Genomic DNA, 26,819 nt, shown 5'->3' with positions numbered 1-26,819 from the left:
ACTCCACCATGAAATGAGATTGTGGTAGGGATTGTTTTCAGAATTGTTATTTTAACAAGAGCAAGCTAATATTAATTAGCAAGATTTCAGGAGTATGTGCTGCCTAAACCTACGTTATCAACAGGTTTCAATCTAAAATTGATTTTCTAATTTATTTTTCTTTCCTCTCCTTAGACGGTGATCCTAAAGAAGCATGTAAACAAGAACTCAGTGGTCTACATGGAGCCTTCCAAGGAGAACAAATTTCAGAACGTGAAGAACGACTGCGGCATCATCCACTTCTCTCCAGACATGAGCTCCCCCTGCGCGGACAAGATGACCATCCCCAGGGCCAAGCTGAGCATGGGCAACGACTGGACGTCGCGCTAGAAAACACACCACTCAGACTCTGCAAATCGGAGCTGTCCGGCACCTCCGAATCTCTCTCTCAACTGCTGTATCCGAGGTGATTCGCGGGCACCACCACGTTCCCACCCTTTTTTCTCTGTGTGACAGTAAAAACCGAGGATGCTTTACAAGAGACAAAGCAAGCGACCTCTGTTTCTTTTATCATGTGTCCATATTCTTCTGTGTTTGGACCCTTTTTTTTTTTTTTGTTTTGTTTTTTTTTTATTTATTTATTTTTTTTTGATTTTTTTATTTTATTTTGGGCGGAGTGAGACGTCGAGAGGTGGATGGACGGGTGGACATGTAAAGGACACAGCCACTCTGGGCTCTGCTTTAAAACAGAGAAGGAGGCAGCTAGAGAGGCTCCTCTGTCAGAATCAGACTTTGACTGTGAACATTGTAATATTATTGCTTAATATTGCCTCCTTTTGAAACTGGAACTTGGAAGCAGTAAGAGGAGCATAAAAAGCTTTAGGACAGGGGTTTGGGCTGTAGTTAAAAGGGGATGGAGAGGATACTGCCCCCCCCCCCCCCCCCCCCCCCAGCCCCACCCCTGAGTGCAGCAGTGCTTCATGGATGTAATTATCATCATCATCAGCAGGGAGGCCAAAGGAACTGATAATCCAGTTGGATCAAATGGAGTTCAGCAGCCAAATCAAGTCAACAGGCTTTATTTAGACCCCCAGATCCAAACCCCTGCTTTAGAATGTGTGGTTTCCATCTTAGATTTTGTATATTTCTACAGTATTTGTATTAGTTTTTGTTGTTATTGGCCACCTCTTGTTTTTTTTTCTATCATGGGTGTCTCCATGGGGCCAGATTGAATTATTTTGAAAATGCCCATCTAAACATTCCCCACCATCAGGATGTTCAAGGAAGGACACGCTTCCCATATAAAAGCCTTGTTTCTACCTTCAAATGACCCGAGTCATTCCATCCAGAAAACCCCAACATCAAACCACAATTGTACGAAGGAAACGTGAATTCTCTCTCTAGACTGGTCAACCATTCAGCAGCTAATCATCTTCAACTTCCCACTCAGCCTCATCTGAACCGGGCTCCTTCCAGAAGGAATCAGCCCTGTCAGTTGTAATTCATCAAAAAATCAGTCGAGTTGAAGCGGAGTGATATTCATCCAGGGTGAATGTCATTTTATTGACAGTAGACGAGAGAAAATGGTGCCAGATGCTTCATCTGGACCGGTGTGGAATGGCTTTGATATCATGCCATGCCTCACTTCTTAACTTCATTCACAGCTCTGTCTGTGTCTGTCTGTGTGTGTGTGTGTGTGTGTGTGTGTGTGTGTGTGTGTGTGTGTGTGTGTGTGTGTGTGTGTGTGTGTGTGTGTGTGTGTGTGTGTGTGTGTGGTGGAGCTACTGTTCACACCGAATGTTAGTGATGGTTAGTTATCATTCTTTTTTAAGCCTTAATTCTATAGCCTTAATGCTTTTTCTTTGTTATCTTGTTTCATTTATTAAGTGTGTTAGCCAATATCAAGGAATCTAAAAAAAAACAAAACAGTAATTTATTCACCCATCATTAAGATGAACAGATTGCCACTGATGGTTCTCATCAGCTCTTCATATACTGGTGAATTATATGATGCGTGGACAAGAGATTTGAAGGGGAGCCTGTTTGTAACTGTACATAATGGTACACATTACAACATCAGAGCATGTTAAAGAGACATAGCACTTTTCTTTGGAGCCAGTGTTTTTTAGAAAGCCCACTGCAGGATTCTTGAAGGGATAAAGGCCCTAATCAGGGATTTGATAGGCATATTAAGCACACCACTTAAACCACTCAAGTGAACACGCTGTTGCAGCTAGAGGCTCCGCACCAATCTGATCAGTACGGAGAAGGATGGAATCTGAGCAGCATTACGAAACAAAATGAGGTTTTGTAGGAAAAAAGGTTTTGGATCAGAGTTCTCGATCCATTGCCAATTTCTCAATACAAAGACCATTCTGATGCCAAAATTGGTTGGAGACCAATTAATATTGAAGTGTTTTAGTAACAGTAGATTTGTGTCTGTCTGAATCATGACCATGTGCTTTAAAATGAAGAGGTGACTGTAAAAACTTACGCAATTCTTTGTTCTTCTATGTGTAAAAAAAAAAAAAAAAAAAAAAAAAAGTAGTTTAAATTAGTAGAGCAGAAGAGTACCTTATTTATTTTTTCACATAGCTTTATTTATTAATACTAAACTATAGTTTGAGATTTTTTTTTTTTTTTTTCTTTTTGAAAAATGAACTTTTGGTAGCCAAAGCTGCTGTACAATGTAGATCATTTACCATTTCTATCTGCTATATTCTATACAACCTTATTTATTTCACTGTTGCAGACCCTGTAAATATGTTTCTTAGATGATGAACTGTAACATTTACACTTATTTTGAAAAATAAATGTGTGAACCAAAGTGGCCGCACTGAATTTCAATGATACTGAAGCTTGGTTGGAGCAGCACGTCCCCCCAAAGTGCAGTGATGTCATACAACATGGTATCTGTTAGTGGTTTTTACTTCACTCGCAGATTTGTAGACTCACGCACATCTGGTCCTGGACTTCTGCTCCAAATGGGAATTTGTCTTCTCGTAGTTGCTTTAAATCTGATCGTTTTCTCTCACCATGGTTGTTCTCTTATCTCAGTAGCACAAGCAGATGTGTTTAGTGTTGGTGGCTTGCTTCTGAGGAGGGGAGGGGTCCTTTGAGATTTGAGTGCTAGCGAAGAGCAAGTAGACCTCTCATCTATTCAATGGGCTAATAAAACACCGGAAAACACGAAGACAACCAGCCAAAGCTGGAAACCTGGATAATCCTCAGTGCAGTCCTCACTGCACTGTTGTTTTGACTTGTCCGTCAAAGCTTGCTCATAAACTTCAAGGTAAGGAAGCTTTTCCAGAAGGATCAATTAAGCAAACAGTAGGGTTAGTTTCCCAGACCTTGAAAATGTAAAATCCTACAAAGCTTTGACTATTGAAAATAAACTGAGCAATAACTGGATTCATAATTATCATTAGATCGTGATTTTACATATATACACAGTATATATAGATATGATTGCGAGGTGCACATATTATCAAGACCATTAAGACCCAAACAGCTGTGTTCTCACATGCACATTTAAAAACACACATCACAGCATGTGGGAAAAAAGCGATTTATTCCTACTATCCATCTTGTTGCTAATTAGAAATGTAAAACTGTTGCATTCATGACACGTAGTCTTCAGTAAAAAGCCCTTTCTCTCTCAAATTCTACAGTTCTATTAAGGCAAAGTCCGGTAAACCTCTTTTCTACTTTTGTCTTAAGAAGACCACAAAACACTGGAACTTTGGGAAGGTTATGGAGTTTGGGTTGAATAGCTCAGTTACTATTCAACATGGTTTGAAAAAAAAAAAAAAAAAGTCTTTGGGGCTCACATTATCCGGATGGAAAGGTATGAATCAGTCAGTCTTCCAGCAGATTCTGTAGGTCAATGGATGAAAATATTCTCAGAGTCCACTGAGCCTTCAGCAAAGCTAGTTGTCCCCAGTTGAACAGGTGAGTAGAACACCTCGGTTTTCACAGCAGGATCTTGTAGTAGTCGTCCTTGTAGCTGTACAGGACCACCACAGCCACCCTGCAAGAGGACATCTGTCAGTTTAAAGATTTAAAACAACATGAAAAACAAAAACCCGCTGTGGAGGATTTCCAAATGGAGCATCTCAAAATTAGGGCAATGAAATTCAGCCGAGAGGGTTTCCAAGGTCTTAGATTTGTCTAGGTTAGGAGGTCAGTCCCGTTGAAACAACACAGGATTCAACCCTGCCTAGAGCCATGTCCAGGGTAAGAAAGTCACAAAACTCAGTGTAGAAATGAACATTTCCTACATACTTGAAAAGGTAAAATCACTATTATAAAAATATTTTTATAAAGTTATCACTTACGCTCCAGTTTTTTGGCCAGACTAGTGTAGCGGATGGTGAAGTCTGTTGTTTGGTTAGTCCATAACATTGTTCCAGACTGAAATATCTCAGTGACTATTTGATAGATTGTCATTAAATTGTTATCACTTTGAGGATTCCTCAACTTTTCATCTGTCTGCATCATCGGCTCAAATATTCAATTTGTCCAATACCTGCAGAGCTACTGACATTCATCCGCCTCAGCTGTACTGTGTTCAATGCTTATTAGCGAACGTTGGCATGCTAGCACCCTAAGATGGTGAACATAGTAAATTTTACACACATACAAAACGTGTATTGTCAATGTGAGTCATGTTAGCATTTAGTCAAAGCAGTGCCTAATGCCATGTTCATGTCACATGATCGTAATTTTGAATTTCTGACTTGGAAACAGAATTACATCAACGTCCAAGTCGTAATCAGGAATGGGAAACTGGGATTTTTATTTTGGAGCGCTCCAATATATCCCACTTGGCACACACAAAAGAAAAAAACAACAAATATGTTCACCTCACATCAGCAAAAGACTCTTGTTCACTATAATTAAACACAAACTGAATAGATATGGAGTTCTATTGTCAATGAACAATATTTTAATCCTCACACAACCAACTCTAACCATACAACCATCCTGGTAACGTGCAGGACTTGCCCACTAAGGTTTCGGCTAAGGGGAAAGCTCACTTACCACAAAGCCCTTGGGATAAGTTTAGTTTATGGTCTTACTGCTGCCAGGTTACTACATGGGCCCTTCAGCTCAGTCATCTGGCCTTAGTTGCCTTTGCCCCACATTTGACGAAAACAACCAAACAAGCGTATAAAAACACATGCTGAATGTATCCATTGTTGCCTCCACGACGCTCATTTATCAGTAAAGACCCCCCCCACCCGCCTTCAATGGCAAATCAAACACACAGCAGAGACAGGAAATTAAAACCAACTGCTCTGGAAAGGGAGATGGGAAGGCAGAAAGAGGGGCTTTGATTTATTTTTTTTTGTTACCTTCTCATTCATGAGAGAGAAAATCCGTTGAATCCCTCACAGGGTTGCTCTCTATGGGCATTCACTAGCATCACAACATGAGAAGCTCAAACACTGAGGATTTAGTCTGGGATTTGAAAAAAACATTTTGCTGGGGAGCTTGGGAATATTAACCGCCGCTCCATCCACAACCACAGTAGTGGAAGAAGTTAACCCCCCCCCTGCCTGCGCTGCAATCTCGGTGTCAATCAAACTGGGTGTTAAGACACAGACATCAGAAGACCAAACAAGGAAAATCCTTCTCAAGATTTCACCTCAGGAAATGGGATCAACTGAGGATTTAATGTTCTGCAAGGCGGTAGTTATCCGTCTAACAGCTCTCTTTGAAGGGCTGACTGTCACTGTTACACCTGGAGTGTGTGGGCTTGGTGGGAGCACTGGAGTGGCAGCTGCCCGTAAAAGGAGGTTTGCCTCTAAGTGGTCTTTAATGTATTTCGCAGTTTGCCTCGGGTTTCATTTTAATAAAAATAACAAGTCAGAAGTGGAAGGAAATGTGGGAGTGCGCAGAGAGGCGAAGCTGTGGGTCTGTGGCTCATCTTCCACGAGGGCTCCCGCTGAGACGGGATGTCTCATAACTGTTTGTTCGGAAAATGTCTGTGCAGTATCAAGCTGCTGTTGTTTCTTTACTTTTGAGGGGGAAAAACTTAAACGCTAAACATTTGACACTAAGGGCGAGTATGTTAAAAGGGAAAGAGCAATTTTCACTTTTGGGTTCTTGTCCTTTCCCTTATTTAAATCTCGTCTTTCCTTCATTTCCTCGTTTTTTCATTTCCTGACTTGTTCCAGATTCATTCAGGTGTTCTTCCACATAGAAATAATTTCTTTTATTCATTAAAATCTGGAAATATCTCAAGAACTATTTGATGGATTGACACAAAATCTTGTATGGACACTCATGGTCCCCAAACAATGAATCCCACTGACTTTGACATTTATGGTTTTGTGTGAACTTTCTTGACAACTTGGACAGATTGCTATCAAATTTGGTTCAGAGAATCATGTTCCCCAAAGGATGAGTTATAATAAACTTGTTGATGAAATTTCAATTTGTACATTTTGCAATTTTTTGTGGCAAATCTAGCAATGCTATAACATGAAACTGTTAGCGTGTTAGCACATGGATGTTAGCATTTAGCTCAAATCACCACTGCAGAGGCTCACAGAGCCACTAGCATGGCTGCAGACTCTTCAGTTTCATTCTCATTAAATAATGATATGATAACTAGCGAGGCTTGGCAAGACACATTACTAAATGTGCAAGAATTTCATTGCATGCAAAAGGCCCCCAAATCACACATGCAAACGCACCTTTTTGCAATTTTGTAATTGTGGATCTCATCACAGATGGACTTCAGGTAGCGCTGCTTTGGGAGACGAGACAGCAGAGTCTTCACGCTGCTGTTGAACTGCTCTTCACTGTCAAACTAGAAAATAAAAGAGAAAGAGCAGAGGTTACCACAACACAATGAGTACGAGTGAAGGCTATGTGACAAAATGCTGCAAAAACATACACCAAACTCACTGACATCGAACAAAGCCCGGCACAGTTTTGTTTTCACTGTCAGAAATTGTGGCGCCAATCCCACGACATGCCTTGCGAGCTGTCATTTTCTATGTTTGTTCAGACTGCAGAATCAAAAAGCAGACTGCGTTTTGTAAGAATGAATGCAGTTTTTCATATGCAGACTTAGCGTATATTTTTGCATGTCAAGTGTAGCAGAGCAGTGAAGCTACAAAGCTACAGTGGGTTTATAGATTTCTTTGGTTCCTTGTGTGGCTTGAGGTAATTTGCCATATCTAAAACAGGCCTTTCCTGCACGCCTGGCTATACACACTGTGTATTGTCATGCGTTTTATATAACAAACGTGTTTTCTTTGACACATGTGCTGTGAGGCGCTGACTATATAGGTGGCCCATTCATTTATAGAGTGGAGGCTTTTGCTTATATAACAGCAGTGTTAAGAGCATTTTCTTCATGTTTCTCAGCACAATATAATTAAAGTTTTTTTTTTTTTTTTAAACCTACATTGAAGGGAACCCAGCTTTTTATGAGTGCAGTCTTGGTCAGGAGTTTGGAATGTGAATATTAACACCCTCTTATGTGTGAGTTTTGTTAACCGTATTGCGTGTCTGTTGCATATGTGAGCCTTGTAAACAGAGTATAAGTTAGACCCTCTAACAGGTCTCCCTGGCTGTGGAAAAAGGCCGGGGTGTTCCCTCACGCCACTCCTCGTCAGACAGGACTGTAAGGGAGGAGACGGGATCCCCTCTTCCTGTCTCGAATCCTGACCTCTATTGGCTGTTCTTTCCACTTCCCCCCCCTCCCTCACTCCCTCCCTCCCAACCTCCTCCCACCCTTGATTACAATGCAGCTTTTTATTAACTCTGCAATGTTCTTGATGAAGCCAACAAGGCACTGACCTCCAGAGACAGGAAGTTGATCAGCGTTTCCTTCAGCAGGTCCACCTGTGGGATATAAAAAAAAAAAAAAACAAAACAAGCAAGGTTACATAGAAACACAATGGAGCCTTATCTCACTCTGCAACAATTCCACATACTGTACAGAACAACAACATATTACGCATTTTGATAGGAAGAGGCCACATTACAGTCGAGTACTGCAGTCATGACCAAACTAATAATACCAACCGTTGCACCCGCTGCCCAACAGGTTGTGTAATTCTTTCAACACAAGATAATCCAGGCCACTCCAGCATCAGAAAATTACTCATAATTCAGCTTTCACAATGCTCTCACCAGGCCTGAAAGCGCTCCATGCCCCTTTTCCAGGAATGGACTAATGACCTCCCGGGTTTATCATTGGAAAATGAATACTGTTGTGTTCCAGTCTGACTGATAAACACGCAGGTTCATGACATGTGCCAACATGCACCAATGAAGAGTTACAGGCCTGTGTAACTGCCTACCAGAATCAAGGTGATTATGGCTGTTATGTTTCAATAACTCGTATTTACTGTTGTGTCGCTGATGCGATCCAGACCCCGACAGGGATGACAAATGTATTCTGAATATGCTGCAATATGGTAAATAAGACAAGCAGGGGTGATTTACATCGAGTATATCTGGCCATAAATCTACAGTGCAACCACAAATAAACTCAATATGGCAGCCATTTACATCGGCTGAAATGGCACACTGGCTGCCTTCTGTTTAGTGTTCATTGTTCTGTAGCCAGTGGAATGGATTCACAGCCATCTTACCTCCAGCTGGGGATTTTAGCGCAAGGCATATAACTATAAAAGGGCTGCTCCCAGTGATGTTTACTGTTTTAGCTATCAAAAGCCCTTTTCCTCGCTCTGTGATTTCACACATGAATTCAAGAGATAAGGTGGGAGAGCGAGAAAGAGAAAAAAAAAAGGGGGGGGGGGGCTGGGATTGGGAGGGATAATGGGGTAAACAAACAAATGACTTACCGCCAGAACCTCAATGTCATTGCTCTTGTTTTGCAAATTGCTACCAAGATTCTTTAATCTGGTTTGGATCTGAAAAAGAGAGATTTTGAGAGAAACAAAGGAAAAGGGTGGAAGAAAATAATAACTGTTCCCAAGATCAAATAAAATAGCATGAAAAAAAAAAACCCGTCTTTACATGCGTTTTATAAGCAAACAACAGGCCAGGCCTCAAGTTTACAGGCACCACATTCTTTATGGCAAATGCTACAATGTTTAGGACAGACACGCAAAGTCACACAAAGAAGAAGAAAAGACGGTCACACAGAGAATACTGCTATGCAGGGACGCAACATAAAACAGAATTAGGCAAGTACTGTATATCCTGCATTACAGTTTTCCCTTAGTGGTCTCCAATAAAGCAGAGTGCAGGTATAAAAAAAAAACTACTTAAGTTTAAAGTCAGTTTTCACTTTAAAATCCTTTTTCGCCACAAAAATGACTGAAACTGAGAGAAAGGGAAAAGCTTTTTAAAACCCAATGTTGCTGTGGATACTTCTTTTATGATGCACACTGTCTATTAAGGTACTCCATGGACTTTTTGTCAACTTGTGGTGCTGGAGAGAAATGTTTAGATGAGCAGGTGCAGGTACAGACTGCGGTGTTGTCTGAATGGCAACAGTTATTTTGTATAAACTAATAAGATAAGGTTAAGATGACGTTTGAGATGAGGCATTAAGTCGTGACGATTAAGGTTAGGGTAAGGGGTTAGAGCAGGCATTATGTGAATGAGTGTCCACACAGCTATAGACCAACGCGTGTTGTATGTATGTGTGTGTGTTTGTACATCACAAACCTGAGTCTCATAGCGTCGTCTAGTGCTGGAGGAAACCTTCTCCGGGCTGATGACGTTCACATTCATGGTGCCGCCGCTTCCATGCTGCTCTGAAGAGCCTAGAGAGAGAGAGAAAAAAAAGGACCATTTCCACATTTTATCCAACTATAGGACCTTTTACATTTCCAGTATCTAACAGTTAATTAGAGTCATGATACCAATGAAAACTGTTTGTTCACTTTTGTTTGTTGGCTTCCTGTGTGTTTGTGCCAGAAGTGGTGTGAAATTTAACACTTGAGCTCGTTCTTCTATTTGTTCGTTACTTTGCGTAACAAAATCTGTTAAATGCCAGAGGTCTAAATGCAACACTAGGATCAGTCATTCTTTACAGATACCACATTCATTACAGAGTTCTCTACTCATAATATAACACTTTAACTACATGCAGCACTTTGGTGGAGTCAAAGCACAACTGTACGGAAACAGAGGGCTGACTGTTTTCATGCTGCACTAAGGCTTTAAAGTTACAAATATACAGCACATAGGAGCTGACTGTAAAGAGTAAGCTGGTAATCAGACAGGGCGGAGTGCAGTACCTGTGGTGTTGAGCAGGGATCCTTTGGGGTTCTGAAGAGACATGCTTTCAGAGATTTCTCTGCAGGACCACAAGGACAACATTTATAAGAACAACCTCTTCACATCATAAACACACATCTGAGCGCCACTTTAAACTGTGATTTCTTTACCTGATGTTTCTCTCCTCACAGAATTTGGTCCGACATTTCTGAATGATGTGGTCCACCAAGTCCGACTCAGGAATCCGTTTCTCGGACTGTCTGTCCTTCTCAAATGATTTTACCTGAGGACAGAAAATGAATTGAAATCTGCCTCTCAGCTCAACCCTGTTTTGAAAGCACAGTGATCTGCAATGGTACTAACTGAAAGGCTGTTTTCTTAAGTGAAGAAGGCTGCTTATTTTTTTTAAACACTAGTCAAAGAATTTCCAGTACTGTATTGACAGGCTGGTTCACCTTCACATAGTTTCCCTCCTTGTCAGACACCAGAGCCATGCAGGTGATGCCAGCCAGCCTGCAGTGGTCCAACAACGTCTCCTGAGACTGAACAGACAAAAACACAAAAGGCTGAATTATTTTTCGCTGCAGCCGAACGTGGTTCCTTGCCGGGAGCAGGTGGTGGCGACTGTCGCTTGACAAGAGCTTCAGCCATAGTTGCGTTTACAAGACAAGACAAGAGGTTCTAATACGTATTACAAGCTACAGGAATTTGGGAATTAAAGTGTCACAGTTGCATGTCGGATGGTGACTGATCTGCTCGCTGAAAGGGTGAGAAAAAAAAGCATAGCTGAGATACCACTCTCCTAAAGCACGAAGGTAGGAAAAATGACACCGGTGGCCTGTGTTCGCTCGCGTGCTTGCAGTGTGTAGTTAGGCGCAAGCGAGCATTGAGAAAACAATGATCGTAAACTAGCATGAATTATAAACAGATGATGTTTGTGGGATAGGTAATGTCAGACTGGATATAATGCACATTAAATCTACAAAGTAACAAGTCCTAAAGAACTGGTTAGATGTTTCTAAGGTAACTTTAGCGTGTGTTGCACACTGTTAGTGTGTAGGTGAGTGGAAAAGAGACAAGGCACTGAGGCAAGGCACTTGGGAGCTAGCATAAACATCACATCCTGGTTTTACTCAGAAAATTCAGCCTGAGTCCTTTAAAGAGGAATGAGTCCACGGACTGTTAAAGGCAACCGAGGAAATCGGTTTACACTACAATCCATTCACACATTGGCAATAAAAACACAATTAATTACATATAGCACCTTTAAAGATGAGTGCTCTGAACTCGTCCCCCAAAGGTTCTGCTAAAGCAGCAGTCATTCAGTTTAAGTAGAGTTTGGCTTGGAACAAAAAGAGTGTGCACTGTACTGGGGCTCACAACCAAAGCCAATGTGTATTCAGGTAATGCATTCAACCATGACAGTGTGTATGTACAGTATGTACATGTTTGGGTCAGCCCAATTTATTCTCATTAACTTCACTTTGGCTTCTCTGCAAGAGGAGCTAACAGTGTTACAGACAAACCCTGCAGTGTACGGCAAGTGTGTGTGTGTGTGTGTGTGTGTGTGTGTGTGTGCGTGTGTGTGTGTATCACTTTGACACACCATCATGTAAGCCTTAAAACTTCCTCTTTTCTTACAACTTTCTCAATGACAGAACAAATTAAGTCAAAGGGAAGTCACTGCCTGGAGGCCAATGGGCAGCCCTGGGCCGTGCGCCTTAGCTGACCGCATGTGGAAGGGCTTTGCCATATTTGGCTAATAAAAGCTAAAAGAGTGGAACCGTCTCCCGAGGATGAATTAAAGCTGCAGATTCCGTCTGTTAAGAGGCCAGCATGTGAAAGGTGTTAACAAAAAGTCCAGTGAGGAGATCCGAACAAGGCGTTCTCAACCGATCTCGCCACTGGTCAAGGCACCGGCCTGCATACATAATCAAGAACGCACACAAACACCATTGACAATCTGGAACTTAATGCCAAACCCAACCTTTCCTAATTGCTTCTAAGGGCTCAGGGGAAAAGAAGGCAGCGAATCACATTTGTCCAGGGCCAGAACAAAAGACAATGAAGACCATTAAAGCAAACACTTAACCACTGCAGAAGGGGAAAGTTAAAACAACAAGACATTATAAAGAGTAAAGGGAGGAAAAATCAAGGATTATTAAAAATGTGGGCACAGGTCTACGCCAGCGAGGGCGTTTAACACAAACACACACACAGAGAAACAGGGCTGAGATCAGTTTGTCACATAAACATGCAGAATGTGACAGAGGCATGACATCTGGAGTTTTGGACCAGAGGATAAATAAGTTCACTTTGAAGGGACTGATCTCAGCTCGTTTGTTCTCTAATTACAGCACGGTTTACGCTACCCAGAGTTCTTCAAATAACTTTATTAGAAGCTTGTATAACAGATGATTTTGTGTTGTTCCAAGTAAACGCAACCGCAGCTCGATCACTATGATGTTCACTATTTCTGATCCGCTCACGATAAGTCTGCTGCTGACAGATGAGGGGCTTTTTCCTCAAGAACGGAAGTCAGGTGTTGCCCTCTGTGGGTGGGATGAGGTTACTACAGGTAAGACAAGAAGTCTGGGGGGGGGGGGCTATTCAGGGATATAAAAACTCACAAACAAGATTGAGTTTACACATGCAGCAAACACGAGGGCTCAGTTACATAATCATTAGTGGATGAACACAAACTCATTGAAATCTTTCTGCTTGAGCTAATACATGTAGAGAGTGCTGCTCTACCCAAATCCTCTTTGTAGATTTATTTTCTTTTTCTCTTTCACAAGTCCGGAAGCAACAGAAAGGGAGTGACTTAGTGAGAAGTGGACTCTGCTTCCTTTAGCTGAGATATATTTGGGCTTTGGCCTTAATGGCTCTTACTTAACTAGGGTTTAAGTAGCTGTTATGCATTTCTACTGCAATATCGCTTATGCACATGTCGACTCTCTGCATGTTTCATATTGTCAATAATGCTTTCACCACCACAAATGTTGTTCCATCTTTTGGTCAATCATTGACAAGAAAAAAAAAAAATTCTTGAACAACAAAGATAAAGACTACAAGCTTTTATGGCTAATGATTTCACGCTATTCCCTTATCTAAAGGAGCTGTTAATGTTCTGAGAAAACAAGCGATGCAGCAGAACTGGCAAGGTGGCAAAAATAACTGTAAACAACGCAGGTTTTTATGACCTCAAGGATACAAACAATGCATTCTGGTTCATAACACAGGATGTAAACATAACTTTGTCAACAAGAAAAATCAAAACTGGCATGATTTGGGTTTCCAAACTGACACCAGTCAGACAGTGAATGCAGGACCTAACCTGTGAGACATCGTAGGCGATGTCTGCAGAGACGCCAGTGCTCCACAGCTTCTGCACAACGTCGATGGCATTGGACATTGAAGAATGCCCCACTGGGACCACGAGGGCATCGCAGGAGCTCACTGATGGCTGATGAAGAGGAAAAAAAACAAAACAGAGAATGTAAAAAAAAAAAAAAAAAACGGTCAAATACTGAGAGGTGTAGTGAATTGTTTTAAAACAACACGTTTGTAATAAATGAGCCATTTCAAGGTTCGTCTTCATCTTCAAATTATATGCAGTTTTCTGGGCACATCACTTCTCATTCTGAATCTGGAATATAGAACATGATGCTACTCCAAAAATAACTCCATGGCGTCAAGAGTCACAGTGATCATAGTTATTAACATGTTTCTAAAAGTGGCTGTGTGGCGGCCGACTGCTGTACAAAGGCATCATTAAATATGAAACTCTGTCTGCTGCTCCTTCATTGCAATGATCAAGAATGTCAGATCTCAGCATGCGTGTATGTGTGTGTGTGTGTGTGTGTGTGTGTGTGTGTGTGTGTGTGTGTGTGTGTGTGTGTGTATGTGTGTGTGTGTGTGTCTCTCTCTCTGTCTCTCTCTCTCTCACCGGCTCCTCCATGTTGGCCATAGCAGCACAGACTTTGTCCAGGGCCACACTGGCCCCTACTGCAGAGAGGACTGGTGCGGTGGAAGCCGGCCCTCTAAACTCCAGGATCTAACAGCAGCAGCAGAGAGAACAAACCGCATGAGGATACCACGTAGACTGCATCACCAACACTGCATCATATGGAATTAATGTAATACAGACAGAAGACCTATATTTGGGGAGGAAGAAATATGGTTCACATACAGTACATGCATACGTGGAAGGAAAAGTTTTGCCCACAGAAAATAATAGCTGCAAATTTTTGCCATGACTTCAAGCCAGTTTATTTATGAGTCTTAATATGTGGAATGTGGATGAATGACGGTAAAAACCTACCAAGTGGTCGTAGCGTCCTCCAGCAGCCACTGTATCTGGTACAGTCCGCTTGCGTTTCCTGATGAAAGCCACAAACTGGAAGATGACCCCAGAGTGGTGCTGCACCTTGTACACTAAGCCTAAGTTGACCACCACCTACAGAGGGGATGCATCCACGTTAAGAGGAAAGAAAACGAACACTTTCTTTTAACCTGCATTTATTCAGACTTTTAAAATCACCTGCAGTTTAACTCCCAGTCTGCGCAGAAGCACTGTGAGCTCCTCCAGGTCCTTGAGGCCCTGCTTGGCCAGCTGGCTGACGGCGGTCTTCTGTTTGGTGAGCGATGTCAGGAGTGGCGCCAGGTCCTGCAGATTCCCCTTCTGCTCTATGTACTTGTACAGTGTCTGCATCTGGAAGCAAGAGAGAGGAGGAGAGACCTGGATGTTTATGAGCGAATACAAGTGTGCTGCTGCACGGCTGCTTGTTTTTACAGAAGGTTCATGCTTCCCGGTGGACACTCACGCTGTTGGTTGACAGTGAAAAGTTGCAGAACTTTGCCTCCACCTCACGTTTGGTCAGCTTTTCACTCTGAAGCAAATACACAAAAAGAAAAGGTCATAGAAATGTTATACTACCATATTTGGGGCGAAACACACTACTTTATATGTTTAAACACAATGTGCACAACATCTGTAATGCACGTGTGACCTGCACTGACCATGGCATCACACAGTATGCTGGAGGCCTGGCTCAGTTTGTCCTCAGGGACTCCACTGTGGAGCAGGATAGCCTTCAGCAAGCTGGTGTGGTTCAGGTAAATGTTATAGTTCCTTTCCTGCGGTTACAAAACACACGCAAACAGACCTTTAACCCACTCGGCCGCAATTACTGACATTACCAAGAGCACTACTGTACAATGAGCGCCTCAGTGAATAATGACTGCTATGTTCGGCTGCTCTCTCATTCCGTCTGACTCACATATTCTTAAAAGCTTTCACACAAAGAGCTGGCTGGTGGAGAGGATCTGTGAGGGATGAACTAGAGGGTAGACCCAAGGTTGACTTGGTTTGTACGACATGCACAGGAATGCTTGCGACCCGAGACTGACGCAGTGCTGGGACGTGTAGACAGGAAATGGATTGTACTGGGAGGGAGGGAAGGAAGTGGACAGAGCCGCTCATAACATATTTACTATGTAAATAATAAATACAGTGTAAATCTGTCAGGATTATAAACACTTTGGTATGTTAGGAATGTGAGGGGGAAGTAAAACAGGAAAAAAACAACAACAGGACTGGGCGCAATGGTGGCATCCGTAGGAAAATAAAGAACAATGATGCATCCGGCCCGTCAACACGCTGTCCTGTGAAAGTGAGTCAAGACGGGGCAGCACAGCACAAACTGTCACTTCACTGGAACATTTCAAAGACAGGCAGTCAGTGTGTGTGTGTGTCTAACCTGAAGAGCAGGGAATTCCTGGACTATTTCAGAGATGGTGTAAATGGCCTCAGCATCGGGGAGCAAGCTGTTGGTGACGGGTGTGATGATGTCAAAAGCGCACTCCAGAAGCTCCCTCGGGTGCGCGCGATCCAGCTTCCTGGGGCGGAACACGCGTTCGATGCTATACCTACAGCGAGATGATGCACAGACGCACTGTGTTTATTCTCAATGTGAATATCAGGTCTCTCAAGAGATTCAGAAAATGGATCATTTTACCATAATTATTTGGGTTTTTGTTCAAGGTAGTCAAAAAGACAGTCAGGTGATGCTGCAGTTAATCTGACCACACGCCTGACTGGTGATAAAGCTGAAGAACTTTTATTTTGTGGAGACTGGACTTCCAATTCTCCAACATGAATACAGTGAAGAAACCCTACAGCTCTAGGTTTCATCACAAAGAGATCACAAACTTCATTATTGTAATTACTTACTGTATATTAAAAGATCTTTTAAGTAAAACGAAAAGAACGAAACACAATAGTGTATTGAATTTAGCCATTTAGTCTCTTAGTTTATAATGTAAAACACACAGTAACATTTATAAGTTACCAATAAGCAAGTCACATAATTAACTTGTTTACAGAGGACATTGTAAGGCCATTTTGAAAAGAGCTATTGCTGTACAAATAGTCGTTATTATCACTAATGGATAAATAAAGCATTGCTGGCATGAGTACATGTTCATAGATCATATAATAGAATTCTACCTTTTCAGATGCGTTACATTATTGCGGGCGACGAATCTTGCAAACGCCATCTAAGGTGAAAAGAGAGACATTGGGTGAACTTATAATGACAGTGAAGTCATTGCATACCAGGCTGTAATCAATCACAGTGTGGAAACAACCATTTAGTCCTCAGGGTTTCCTGAGGTAGCAGGATCTTAAGGCAGCTGCTGATTGCAGCCTCACACTATGTGTGTGTTTGCATTTGCTGATGCAAATAGTCCGATAATTAGTATTTGTGTGCAAGTGCAGACATGCACACCTGCATGTGTGTGTTATATATGTGTGCGCGTGTTAGGCTCACGCGAAGGTCATAGGGCAGTGTAACCAGCATTCCGCTGTGGTCCATGAAGCAGGCCAGCTCGCTGCCATCATACAACTTCCTGTTTCTGGGGAGGAGCAGCGGTGTCTGGAGACGCACCGCACCTGAAGACAAACACTGTGTATCAATGCAACATCTGCATAAGATAACATAACCCTCAACCTAAAAAGAACTGATGCATGTAAGCAGATACAAAGTGAGAATAAACAAATAAGTACAGCTGGACATCATCAGCAGTGTGTGCACAAAAATAACACTTGCACCTGCACAGAATCTGATCTGCTCAACAGTGCACTTATTGTTTAGCAGCCACTCACTGGAGCAGATGTTGGGGTCCTTAAAAACGGGCTTACAGCGGGTCAGGAGTCCAAGTAGTTTGCAGCAAAGTATAATTCACTCACACACACACACACACACACACACACACACACACACATCAAACAAGCGTAGTGCACTCACCATGCTTCTTGAAGATCCTTGTGATTGTTTCATACACATGCTGCTGCAATTTGGCACTGTTGAAGCTGAAGCTGCCCTGGAGGGAGACCAAACAAACACTCTCTGTTAGGGATCAGGAGACATCGATTAAGCACCAACAGGCCTTCTGCTGCTCTGTTATATACAGACCAGATGCAAGGAGGGGTTGGTGCAGCCATTCATATGTCTGCAGTGACATCTAAAGGCAGAGATGGGAAACAGTCAGGTAGAATTTTCTCAGATTGGTACCCAAACCATTAGAAATTAGATTATATAGCGTGAGTTGGCTTTTTCAACAATAATAAACTGTGGTTCTATGGGTGCCCACCCAAACACTCAAATAAACTCAAGCACCAAGAAGATGATGCACTCTTACCTGTGTCTTTAAGGTCAGTGGCACATTTAATAAATTCTATTTTTACCAAAGTCAAGTGAAACCCTACATTTTCAAAGGTCAGACACATGACCTTGGCTTTTGCTTTTGTGTAAAATTTGTTAAATTTTTTTCTTAATGAGAAAATGTGCTCTTGAATTCTCAAAAATCTAGTTTTCAATACCAAAGAAAGCACACACACTCTATTTAAATACATTTAAAACACTCATATGAGTCCTATGTCTAACACAAAACCGCTACAGTATGGCCACATGTAAAAAACCATAAAAGTGTCAAAAGCACGGTCAACTCAAGCAATACCCATACCTTATAAAGATCTATGTCGTAGGTGTAATCTATGACGGGCGAGGTGTTCTGAGCAAACAGCTGGCCCACCATGGTGCGGTAGGCCTTGCCGTTGATATTGGCCATAGTGTGCTGCAGAACCTCGTGCAGCTCTGACTCCTCCATCTGAGGCGGAGGCAGCAGCTCACTCTTCAATAGCTCCTGGGTGGTGGGCCGCAGGGCCGGGTCGTGGTTCAACAGCCACTGTATCACCTTCCTCTGATAGAAGAAAAAGACACAGAGGTTTTCTACTGTAAGACTAGACTTTTAGGGAGGGGAAAAAAAGATCCCTATCAATTGCGTGGTACAGCCATGCCTCACCTGTGTTCCTTGCTCATACTCAGTGAAGTCCTCAGGGAAGATGATGGACTCCTGCAGCATGAAAAGAGATGAGGTGAGTAAGAAGACCAGCACGTCTTAAATCATTTCCCCTGTTTATCCGTAGCTCTAAAAATGGACATACCACGCGTAGCTGGCTCAGGACAGAGATGCGCTCGGCCCCGGTGGTCATCGGCCGGTAGGACATCTCGAAGAGGATGATTCCCAGGCTAAACAGGTCAACTTTCTGAGGACAGAACAATAAAGAAGCATTAAAAAAACTCAAAGACAAACAGATGTCACACTGCACAATGTTAAACTATACTGTATCTGGCCAGATTACTGTTGTTATCAACTGACGCAGAGAGGAAGATTTTTAATTCATACTTGGTTGTAGGTGGCTTTTGTATTTCCTTGAACCTCCGGACTGACGTAGAGGGCAGTCCCAACCATGCCTGTCATGTTACCTGTAGACAGTGATACAAAAGTAACACGAAGCGTTGAAACATCTAAATCAGGCACCACAGTTATCAAAGGTCAGTGTCACAGTATGTGCTCTAACCATCTGCACCTGTTGGGTCCGGTTTGGGCATCACTGTAGAGCAACTCTCCTCCACCTCAAATTTACCTGCAGCCTGTGAGACATCAACATTTTCTCCACAGGTTCATAAAATCTTCATTATTGTGTTTCTACATCTTTATAAAAGCTACAGTTTGAATAAATGTTAAGTAAAGCAATGATACAGAGCAACATAGCTTCAGCGCTTCACAGAAAATCTATCAAATTAACGGCTTCACCCGGGCCTCGTCAGCGGTGGGGCGAAGCCGTTAACTGCATACCACATTAGCAGGATGGTCTGTAGCCAGGCCGAAGTCTCCAATCTTCACATGGTCCTGCGAGTCAAGGAAGATGTTGACAGGCTTCAGGTCCCTGTGAATCATCCCCTTGCGGAGAAGAAGCAGAAAGAGCTGTGTTTGATCATGGGCCATTGAATCATTGCTTCTTTGTTGTTAATGCCTATGTTACTGATGTACAGTACCTGCTCGTGGATGTAAGCGAGGCCGTCCAGTATTTCCCTGAACAGCCTCCATAGCCGAGTCTGGTCCTGATGCAGGCCGTGGTCTATCGTGTCTCTTAAAGTGCTCTTTTCACAGTATTCCATCTGTCAGGGAGAACACATGCGTTATATGTGAGACAGAGACCTCTAGTGGTAGAAATGGAGCACTGAGGTGAAGCTTACTTGTATGTACAAGTAATGTGCTATGAGGAGAGGTCGATCTGAGTCCATGCTCTCCGTTGTTTCAGTCACTGGCCTTTTGCTTGGTTCAAGCTGAGGAAGGACACATCAATGTTTTGTTTTTTTTACACTGTGAAAAATGCAGACACTAAATAAGTCAAACAACAGAATATAGAAATAATGAAGTGTCAATATTCAAACCTGCGACATCTCATCTGTGCTTTCATCGCCATTGTCAAAGATGATGTCACTCGTCGAGTCACTATCTGATGGCCTAAATGCAAAAAAAAAAAACAAGAAAAAAAAAACAAGTGGTGAATCAATAGTTTGAGCAGGAGCAAGTCTCACCAAGGAAATAAAAAAAACTTACAAAAAAGAGGCACCAAACACATCCTCTTCATCATCATCGTCGTCATCCTCATCGTCACTAGACTGGTGTCCACTACACTTGGCGCTGGAGGACTTCTCGATGGAGGTGGACCACTCCACAGAGCTCGACAGGGCCGGAGGCGGCGCGACGTCTTCCACGTTGTCGGGGAGGCCGAGCTCGTTGAGGCACCGCGGGGGATCTCTGCCCCGAGGAGGCTTGTCTGCCGTGCTCTGAAGCTCGGAGCTGTCGGTGTTGCTCAGCACCCCCGTGGAGGGCGTCTCATGCCGCTCAATCCATGCATTGTAGTAGCGGACGATATTCTCGTGGTTGAGGCGCGAGAGCAGCGTCACCTCGCCTTTGATCCGTCTGAACTGCTTACTGGCTGGGTTGACCTGAATGCGCTTCACAGCATAGTAACAACCATCCAGTTTGTTTTGAACCTGGAGGTGCAGGAGAGGGAAGGAGTGACACAGTGGACACTATGAAATCACAGCCAGCTGTCTCGCCAGTGTAATGTCGTCTCATGATAAAGCTGTTGTAGGAATGAAGTAAAGCAGGGAAATTACTACCTTAATTACAGCACCAAAGGCTCCTTTTCCCAGAAGCTGCAGCTCCTCAAACTCATCGAAGTAGCGTGAAAACTGCCTCTGCACCCCAGAGCTGAATGGAGCACTGAGGATGTGACTCCGTGGGATGACTGATGATGCAAAGTCCACAGCGAGATCTGAGATGACAAAAAAAAAAAAAGAGACGAAATATTAGATTCTTAAGTGAAAGATCCCAAGAAATTTCTTTCATTCATCTATTTTCTTCTTGTTTACACTATGATTTCTCCAACAGTATGATATCACTGAGATTTGAGAATGGGATCAACTCTACTGACAACTACTAACTTTTCTACTGAAAATGAAGACACCTGTACATTTGATTGATTTAAATAAAGTACAATAAATCTGCAATAAATACTATAAATGCATAATTTAGCGATTACTTGTCTGACAGAAAATGAACTGACAAATAATTTTGATAACCCAACAAAATCCAAGAAAAATGTTCTCTGTTTTCAGCTTTTCAATTATGAGGATGCAGCAATTATCTGTTTTCAATCACTGTAAAATACATTTTCTTTAAATTTTGGACTTCTGTTTTGAGGAAATAAGCTTTCTGAAGACACTTTAGGTCCCGTAAAATTATGATGCATATTTTTCACTGTCCACTGTGTATTTTATAGACTACATGATCAAAAGAATAAACACATTAAACAACTTGACCTGCAAGCAATTGTTAACAGAGTCCAAGCAGCTTAAGAGCATTTAGATATCATATGCATGAATTGCTACATTATTGCGAAATTGGACTTCCTTGAACATCTACCATCTAGAGAACGTTGCAGAAAAGTTCCACAGAGAACGCATATGCTGCTTGTACCCCTAAGATTGAAAAGAGTTAATTGGCTGCAGTTCAAGTAAATAATTCTTCAAAATAATGTTAATTTTTTGCAGAAACCTGTACTTCACTTGCTTTTTCAAGTCTAGTTCACATGAAATCCTTATGGTTGGTTGTGCTCAGTGGGTTTGTTTGACTTATTTCAAAGTTGTTTCTACTATTTTGTCCACCTCATTTACACATTGTCCACGGAGGTGTGGTTATCACCTTCTGGGCTGGCATCCTGGGACTGTGGCATCGTTTTAGGTGAAGGAGGCTTGAGGAAGGAGTGGTCCAGCAGCTGCTGGGCAGTCCAACGTTCAGCGTCATTCAGGCACACACACCTACAACACAGAGACACATACAGTGTAACGGACAGTTCCACTGGACAGAAAGCTCTGTCACTGACCTGGAAAAATCCCTTCCATTGTACGAATCCACACTGTGCTTGTGGTCAGCTGACAACACAAAGCAGACACACTGTATCCTATGATCTGAATGAGTTAGTTTGTTGGAGTGAAGCCTCTCTTGTGATGAAAACTATGTATAAATCAACTTAAACTGAAAACCATTTTTAAAGAGCCAGCAGTGTTAGCAGACAGACAGGCAATAAAACACTATGACCTAAAGGAACAAACCAGTGTTGTTGCATGTTTAGCCTATTTACAGGAAATCACATATGCTTCAAATTACTGCTAACCACTTTCCAAGGCAAAGTCTTCGTTTTGAATGTATTTTTCCTCCCTTCCAGGCACTCTCTGGTTTCCATTCATCTCTGCGCGCTATGAAAATCAACTATGTGACTATTTTGAAATTGATTCATTGGTGAAGTCATTTTTCAAGAGAAAATCCCAAACATATGATGGTTCCAGCTTCTCAAATTTGAGAATATGCTGCCTTTCTTGCTTACATTGTGGTAGGTTGAATACTTTTGTTGGTGAGAACAAACAAGACATTTAATGATGTCACCTTAGGCTCTGGGATACTATTATTGATCCACTGATTGTGAAAATAATTGGCTGATTAATCAATAATGAAAACAACCACTGGTTGCAGCCCTATGAAATAATGTAGAGACTTTTTAAATCAAAAACAGTACATTTGCATTTCCACGCAATAATAATGTGTGTGCACATTGTTTGCCTGGAGGCCGAAGAAAACAGATATCAAAAACACTGCAGTAAGCATTGGAAAATGGTCAGCACTACAACTCTGGTGAAGTCGTATAAGAATCTGGCGAGGTGTCCCGTCCATACATACTTGTGGAGGAAGTCCTGGAAGTCAGCAGGCAGGCTGGGTGGAACCGTCACTGGATACTCCTTCACTTCTTTCCCCTGACTCAGAGCGAGCAGCATCAGCCCCAGGTTCCACACGTCCCCCTTTTTGCCCGTTTTCGTCGGCATCACCGTGTCCTCAGAGAAACGCACGTGGGCTTGTTCGAAAATGTCCTCTTTGCAGATGTCAGCGAATCTCTTCGATAAGCTGTAATCAGTCAATCGGACACTGCCCTCGGGATCCAACAGCACACTTGAGGCCCCCAACTGCTTGTGGACCACAGAGTTGGAGTGAAGGTAGTCAAGAGCGGCCAGCAGCTGCGCCGTGTAATGGCAAAGTTTATCCAAAGGTACTGGGGTGTGGCTGAGGAGACTTTGGTTCAAGTTGATCCCAGAAACATGCTCCACCAGCAGGTTAACCATGATGCAGTCTTCCTTCTCGGTAGAGCTCAGCGCCTTGTAGTGCACCAAGTTGGGGTGATCCAGTTTCAGGAGGGAGTTTAACTCATTTTCTGCCCCGTGGATCTACACAGGAATTCGAGTTGTAATTTGTGGCTGTTTTAAGCAAGTATACATTATACTGGATATGGCTTTCAGACATAATAGACCTAATTTTACTGCTTCTTCTCTACTTACCTGCTTTTTACAGTTCTCAATCTTTCCTCTCTCCTGGCTGGTGAAGAATTTGCCCATCTTCTTGTTCCAGTGCAGCGACCACTCGTAGATCACAGCAAAGTCTCCTGAGTTTGCCTCAAATCCATAATAAACGTTACGGCCGAGCCTGTCGCTTTCACCTGTCAGAAACATGAACACAGTTACAAATGTACCAAACAGCTAAGTGGCGGCGATGTTAAGCCACAATGCACCATAACAGCTGCATCGTATCAGACAAATCTCACCCAAACTTTTCCCTCTGTGGACAACAAGTTCTCCAAAAGTGCTGCTGCTGAAGTGAAGAAGCTCCTGCGAGCGATGGTTGTCTTCATTAACGGTGTCACGCCTGTTGAAACAGACCAAACCCTTCAACTCTCCCAACTTCTTAAAAACATAAGAAGCATTTTATTGCACATGTGAATGTGAATGTGCTCAGGTAGCTAGCTGTGCACCTGTGGCGTGTGTTCGAGGTAGTCCGTCGGCGGTTACCGACTCCTTTCTTTGCTTCGATCAGTTCAGGAGGAACTCCGCCCGGGCTGGGTGGGCTCTTCCCTAACAGGGAAGAGTTAGCAAGGACTGGCTGCTCCATAGTCTCAAGGCGCTCCTGTGAATTTTAACGCCACAGAAAAGGAGCATTACACCTACAAACTTGCAAGCTTTACTGCTTTTCTATGGAAATCAGTAGAAACTGTGTGACTCGGGCACCTGTTTGGCTATTTCCTTTCTTCTCTTTTCCTCTCGCTTCTCCTCCTCTCTTCTTTGGATTTCAGCCATAATTTCTTTTTCCTAAAAGGGTGAAAAATACAGTCCACATCCTGTTCAAATATCGTGTATATTGTGTATATTGTATTTATTAGTGTATATTTGGTATATTTTTGTTGTATATTTCCATAGATGTTTATTCTATAGATGTTTATTTTTCTGCTGTGGTAAATGAATTTCCCAGTTGTGGGATTAATAAAGTTAATCTAATCTAATCTAATCTAATCTAAACCAGAATGTCTGTAGGTTGTTGGTGGTTCAGTTATTTAAGGATATATAAACGAGGTGCGTGATTTGTCATATAATCATTATTTAGTTAGTTGTTAATCCAATAACTTTTTGTTTTTTGCAAATAAATTATAATAAAGTGTGCAGTAAAATGTTGTTATTCTGCATTTTTGTGTGCGGTGAAACTAAATACTAGAATTTCTGGGGATTTGGCAATAAATAAATTCATTATTCATTAATTAGCTGATGTATTCTGCTACTTACTCAAAGTGATAGTGTTAATGATTTGGTTTAAGTCGCAGAAAGATAAGATAAGCTTTTTTGCTCCCGCAGGAGTAAATTCATGATCCTTTGTGAATGTGCCTGATAAATCACTTAGAAGTAAAATTAGCACACAGCCCCTGATAAAACTAATCCAGCATGAATAACTTTCTGTGTCGCTTCATAACCATCTCCTCCTCCTGTCTGCGCTGCTGGTCTATCCTCTGCTGCTCCTCCAGGGCTCGTTTCTCCTGCAGCCTCCGCTGGTTCTTCAGCATCTCCTCGTGGAAGGAACTTGATGGAGGCTTGTTGTGCTCACTCAGGAAACCCTGGATGTGGTCCGCTAGCTCGTAAATCATCACCTAGGTGGACAGGTACAGAAGTTCATAGTAGTCTGTGTGTATATGCGTGTCTGTGTTTGTTTATTTGAGTGCGTGCGTGCGTCCTCCCTCACCTCCCCACATCGCACCGCTGCCAGCTGAGTGAGTTCACTCTGAAGGGTCTGAAGGTTTTCGTTTGAGAGGCCTTTCGCATTCTTCAGCTCCAGCTCCGGAGGCCTGTTGGTGTACCAAGATATTATGTTACCAAGACTGAATGATCACCAGTAAACATTGAGACGACATTTAGAGCTCCACACTGGATCTTTGTACTGACTGCCTCGATTACCAACAGGCACATGGGGCGGTTGCCATGGAACATTTAAAGACAGTTTTGGAGAGAAATATGCAGCAACTTTTACATTTCTTTCATAATCATGCAAGCTCTTGTGGATAAAACCAAAATGAATAGTTGTCTAGGTATAAGTACATTATAATATAAGTTAGTGGAAAAACATCCGTTAATTCAAGCAACTTTAAATGTACTTTGCCTAATTACCCAAAATAGTCTAAAACTATCAAAACTCAAATTTAAATCTGGAACTATCTGATTACAGAAAAAGTAAACAAGCGTTTGGCACTTGCTTGTTGGTCAGCAGTGCTCTTAAGACACCTGATTGGCTGGAGTAACTGTGTCAGTATTACGTTAGATTGGATTTATAGATTAGATTACATTTATAAGATTCCTCTAAAATCAGTCTTGCGTCACAAGACAGAAAAACAATGTTTCACATACAAGACAGAAAATAAGGGTCTATGGCTATATTGTGTCATTTTATTTCTAGTGTTAGAACATCTGAATGTAAAAACTCTTTTTGGATTAATATATAAATCAACTTTGCAATGCTTTTAACATCAGCAATGACATTTTACTCCATCGACTCAGTTTCTACAAATGAGAATTTGGACATTTGGGGGCAGCTTCATTCCAGTGAAAGACTAATAGTGAATAGCTCATGATAGTTCACTTTTTGGAGCTGATGGTCACTATCAGCATGGATGCCTCGCTGTGCAGTGGCAATAATGGCCATAGAGAATACATAGCAAAGGTCAGGGGGTCAGTACTCACACGTCTGGGTATGTGGGAGGACATTTGACCTGCAAGTCCACAGTCACGTAGCTTTCCTGCCCATTGTTGGGCCGCAGACAGAGGTGCACCTCTGGAGGCCTCTTAACCTGAAAGTAAAGCCAAACAATCCTCACTGGTGATCACTTCCGTTTAATGCAGAGTAGCAGTGGCATATGTCAACTCGCACCCATCATGAGCTCACTCAGGCATAATGCTAACCCCTCTAGCTACCTTCCACGGATCGTGGTTCCGCAAATCTTGGAAGTCATCCCCAAAGATAGAGGCGAGGGCTTCTAGTTCATTTTCCTGCTGGACCGTGTAGTCGTCTGTCCCATCTGCTGGAGTGTGCTGACTGCTCATTCTTCTGCCTCAGCTACATGGCAGTCCTCTTGCCGCGTCTCTCTCACACAGCCGTCAGACAGAAGCAGGAAGAGGCTCCGACGCTGCTCTCACCGCCGCCCTACGTCTCTCCGTACGCCCAAACTTTAGCAGGCACAAACAATTCGCTGTTATTAACTACTCAGCTATCACCAACTTAACACACAGGTGACCATAACATTGTTTCAAGTGGCGCATGGCTGTTGCAAGAGGGTTGTGTCG

At 42.5% G+C, this 26,819-nt stretch overlaps 2 protein-coding genes across 3 annotated transcripts in view; one reads left to right on the top strand and one right to left on the bottom strand.

Moving 5' to 3' along the window:
- Positions 1 to 2,806, top strand: part of crim1 (cysteine rich transmembrane BMP regulator 1 (chordin-like)) — a 44,973-nt gene extending 42,167 nt beyond the window's left edge. The window contains exon 15 of the mRNA XM_056392633.1: positions 175 to 2,806. Coding sequence (XP_056248608.1) covers positions 175 to 369 — 195 coding nt within the window. The 3' untranslated portion in view covers positions 370 to 2,806. The remainder of the gene's footprint in view (positions 1 to 174) is intronic.
- On the bottom strand, positions 2,504 to 26,819 carry eif2ak4 (eukaryotic translation initiation factor 2 alpha kinase 4). 2 transcript variants are annotated; one of them, XM_056392631.1, is made up of 39 exons: positions 26,451 to 26,819; positions 26,220 to 26,326; positions 25,228 to 25,330; positions 24,962 to 25,135; positions 24,228 to 24,308; positions 23,975 to 24,126; positions 23,768 to 23,868; positions 23,505 to 23,662; positions 22,855 to 23,393; positions 21,823 to 21,938; positions 20,739 to 20,893; positions 20,170 to 20,609; positions 20,001 to 20,073; positions 19,803 to 19,892; positions 19,602 to 19,724; positions 19,402 to 19,506; positions 19,124 to 19,196; positions 18,949 to 19,028; positions 18,707 to 18,808; positions 18,565 to 18,615; positions 18,226 to 18,462; positions 17,508 to 17,583; positions 17,031 to 17,152; positions 16,709 to 16,758; positions 15,960 to 16,128; positions 15,220 to 15,336; positions 15,024 to 15,089; positions 14,741 to 14,911; positions 14,522 to 14,656; positions 14,147 to 14,254; positions 13,535 to 13,663; positions 10,653 to 10,739; positions 10,368 to 10,480; positions 10,218 to 10,276; positions 9,643 to 9,740; positions 8,811 to 8,879; positions 7,798 to 7,842; positions 6,684 to 6,799; positions 2,504 to 4,009 (listed from the first exon to the last, which is right to left on the bottom strand). In XM_056392631.1, the coding sequence occupies exons 1-39, from the start codon at positions 26,577 to 26,579 to the stop codon at positions 3,952 to 3,954; spliced, it is 4,977 nt and encodes a 1,658-aa protein (XP_056248606.1). In that variant the 5' UTR covers positions 26,580 to 26,819; the 3' UTR covers positions 2,504 to 3,951. The 2 variants fall into 2 exon arrangements, with proteins under 2 accessions (XP_056248606.1, XP_056248607.1); XM_056392632.1 differs by having other exon boundaries at positions 19,133 to 19,196.

Source organism: Seriola aureovittata, chromosome 13 (assembly GCF_021018895.1).
Source record: "Seriola aureovittata isolate HTS-2021-v1 ecotype China chromosome 13, ASM2101889v1, whole genome shotgun sequence".
Lineage (NCBI taxonomy): Eukaryota > Metazoa > Chordata > Actinopteri > Carangiformes > Carangidae > Seriola > Seriola aureovittata.
This window is presented reverse-complemented; position numbering and strand designations above follow the sequence as displayed.

Excerpts from the sequence above, each read along its gene's own strand:
- eif2ak4 (XM_056392631.1), bottom strand. The coding sequence starts at position 26,579 with ATGAGCAGTCAGCACACTCCAGCAGATGGGACAGACGACTACACGGTC. Across the intron at positions 18,809-18,948 it reads CAAAAGCCACCTACAACCAA|AAAGTTGACCTGTTTAGCCT; the intron begins GTATGAATTAAA and ends TTCTGTCCTCAG. Across the intron at positions 15,337-15,959 it reads AGGAATTCCCTGCTCTTCAG|GAAAGGAACTATAACATTTA; the intron begins GTTAGACACACA and ends TTGTAACCGCAG.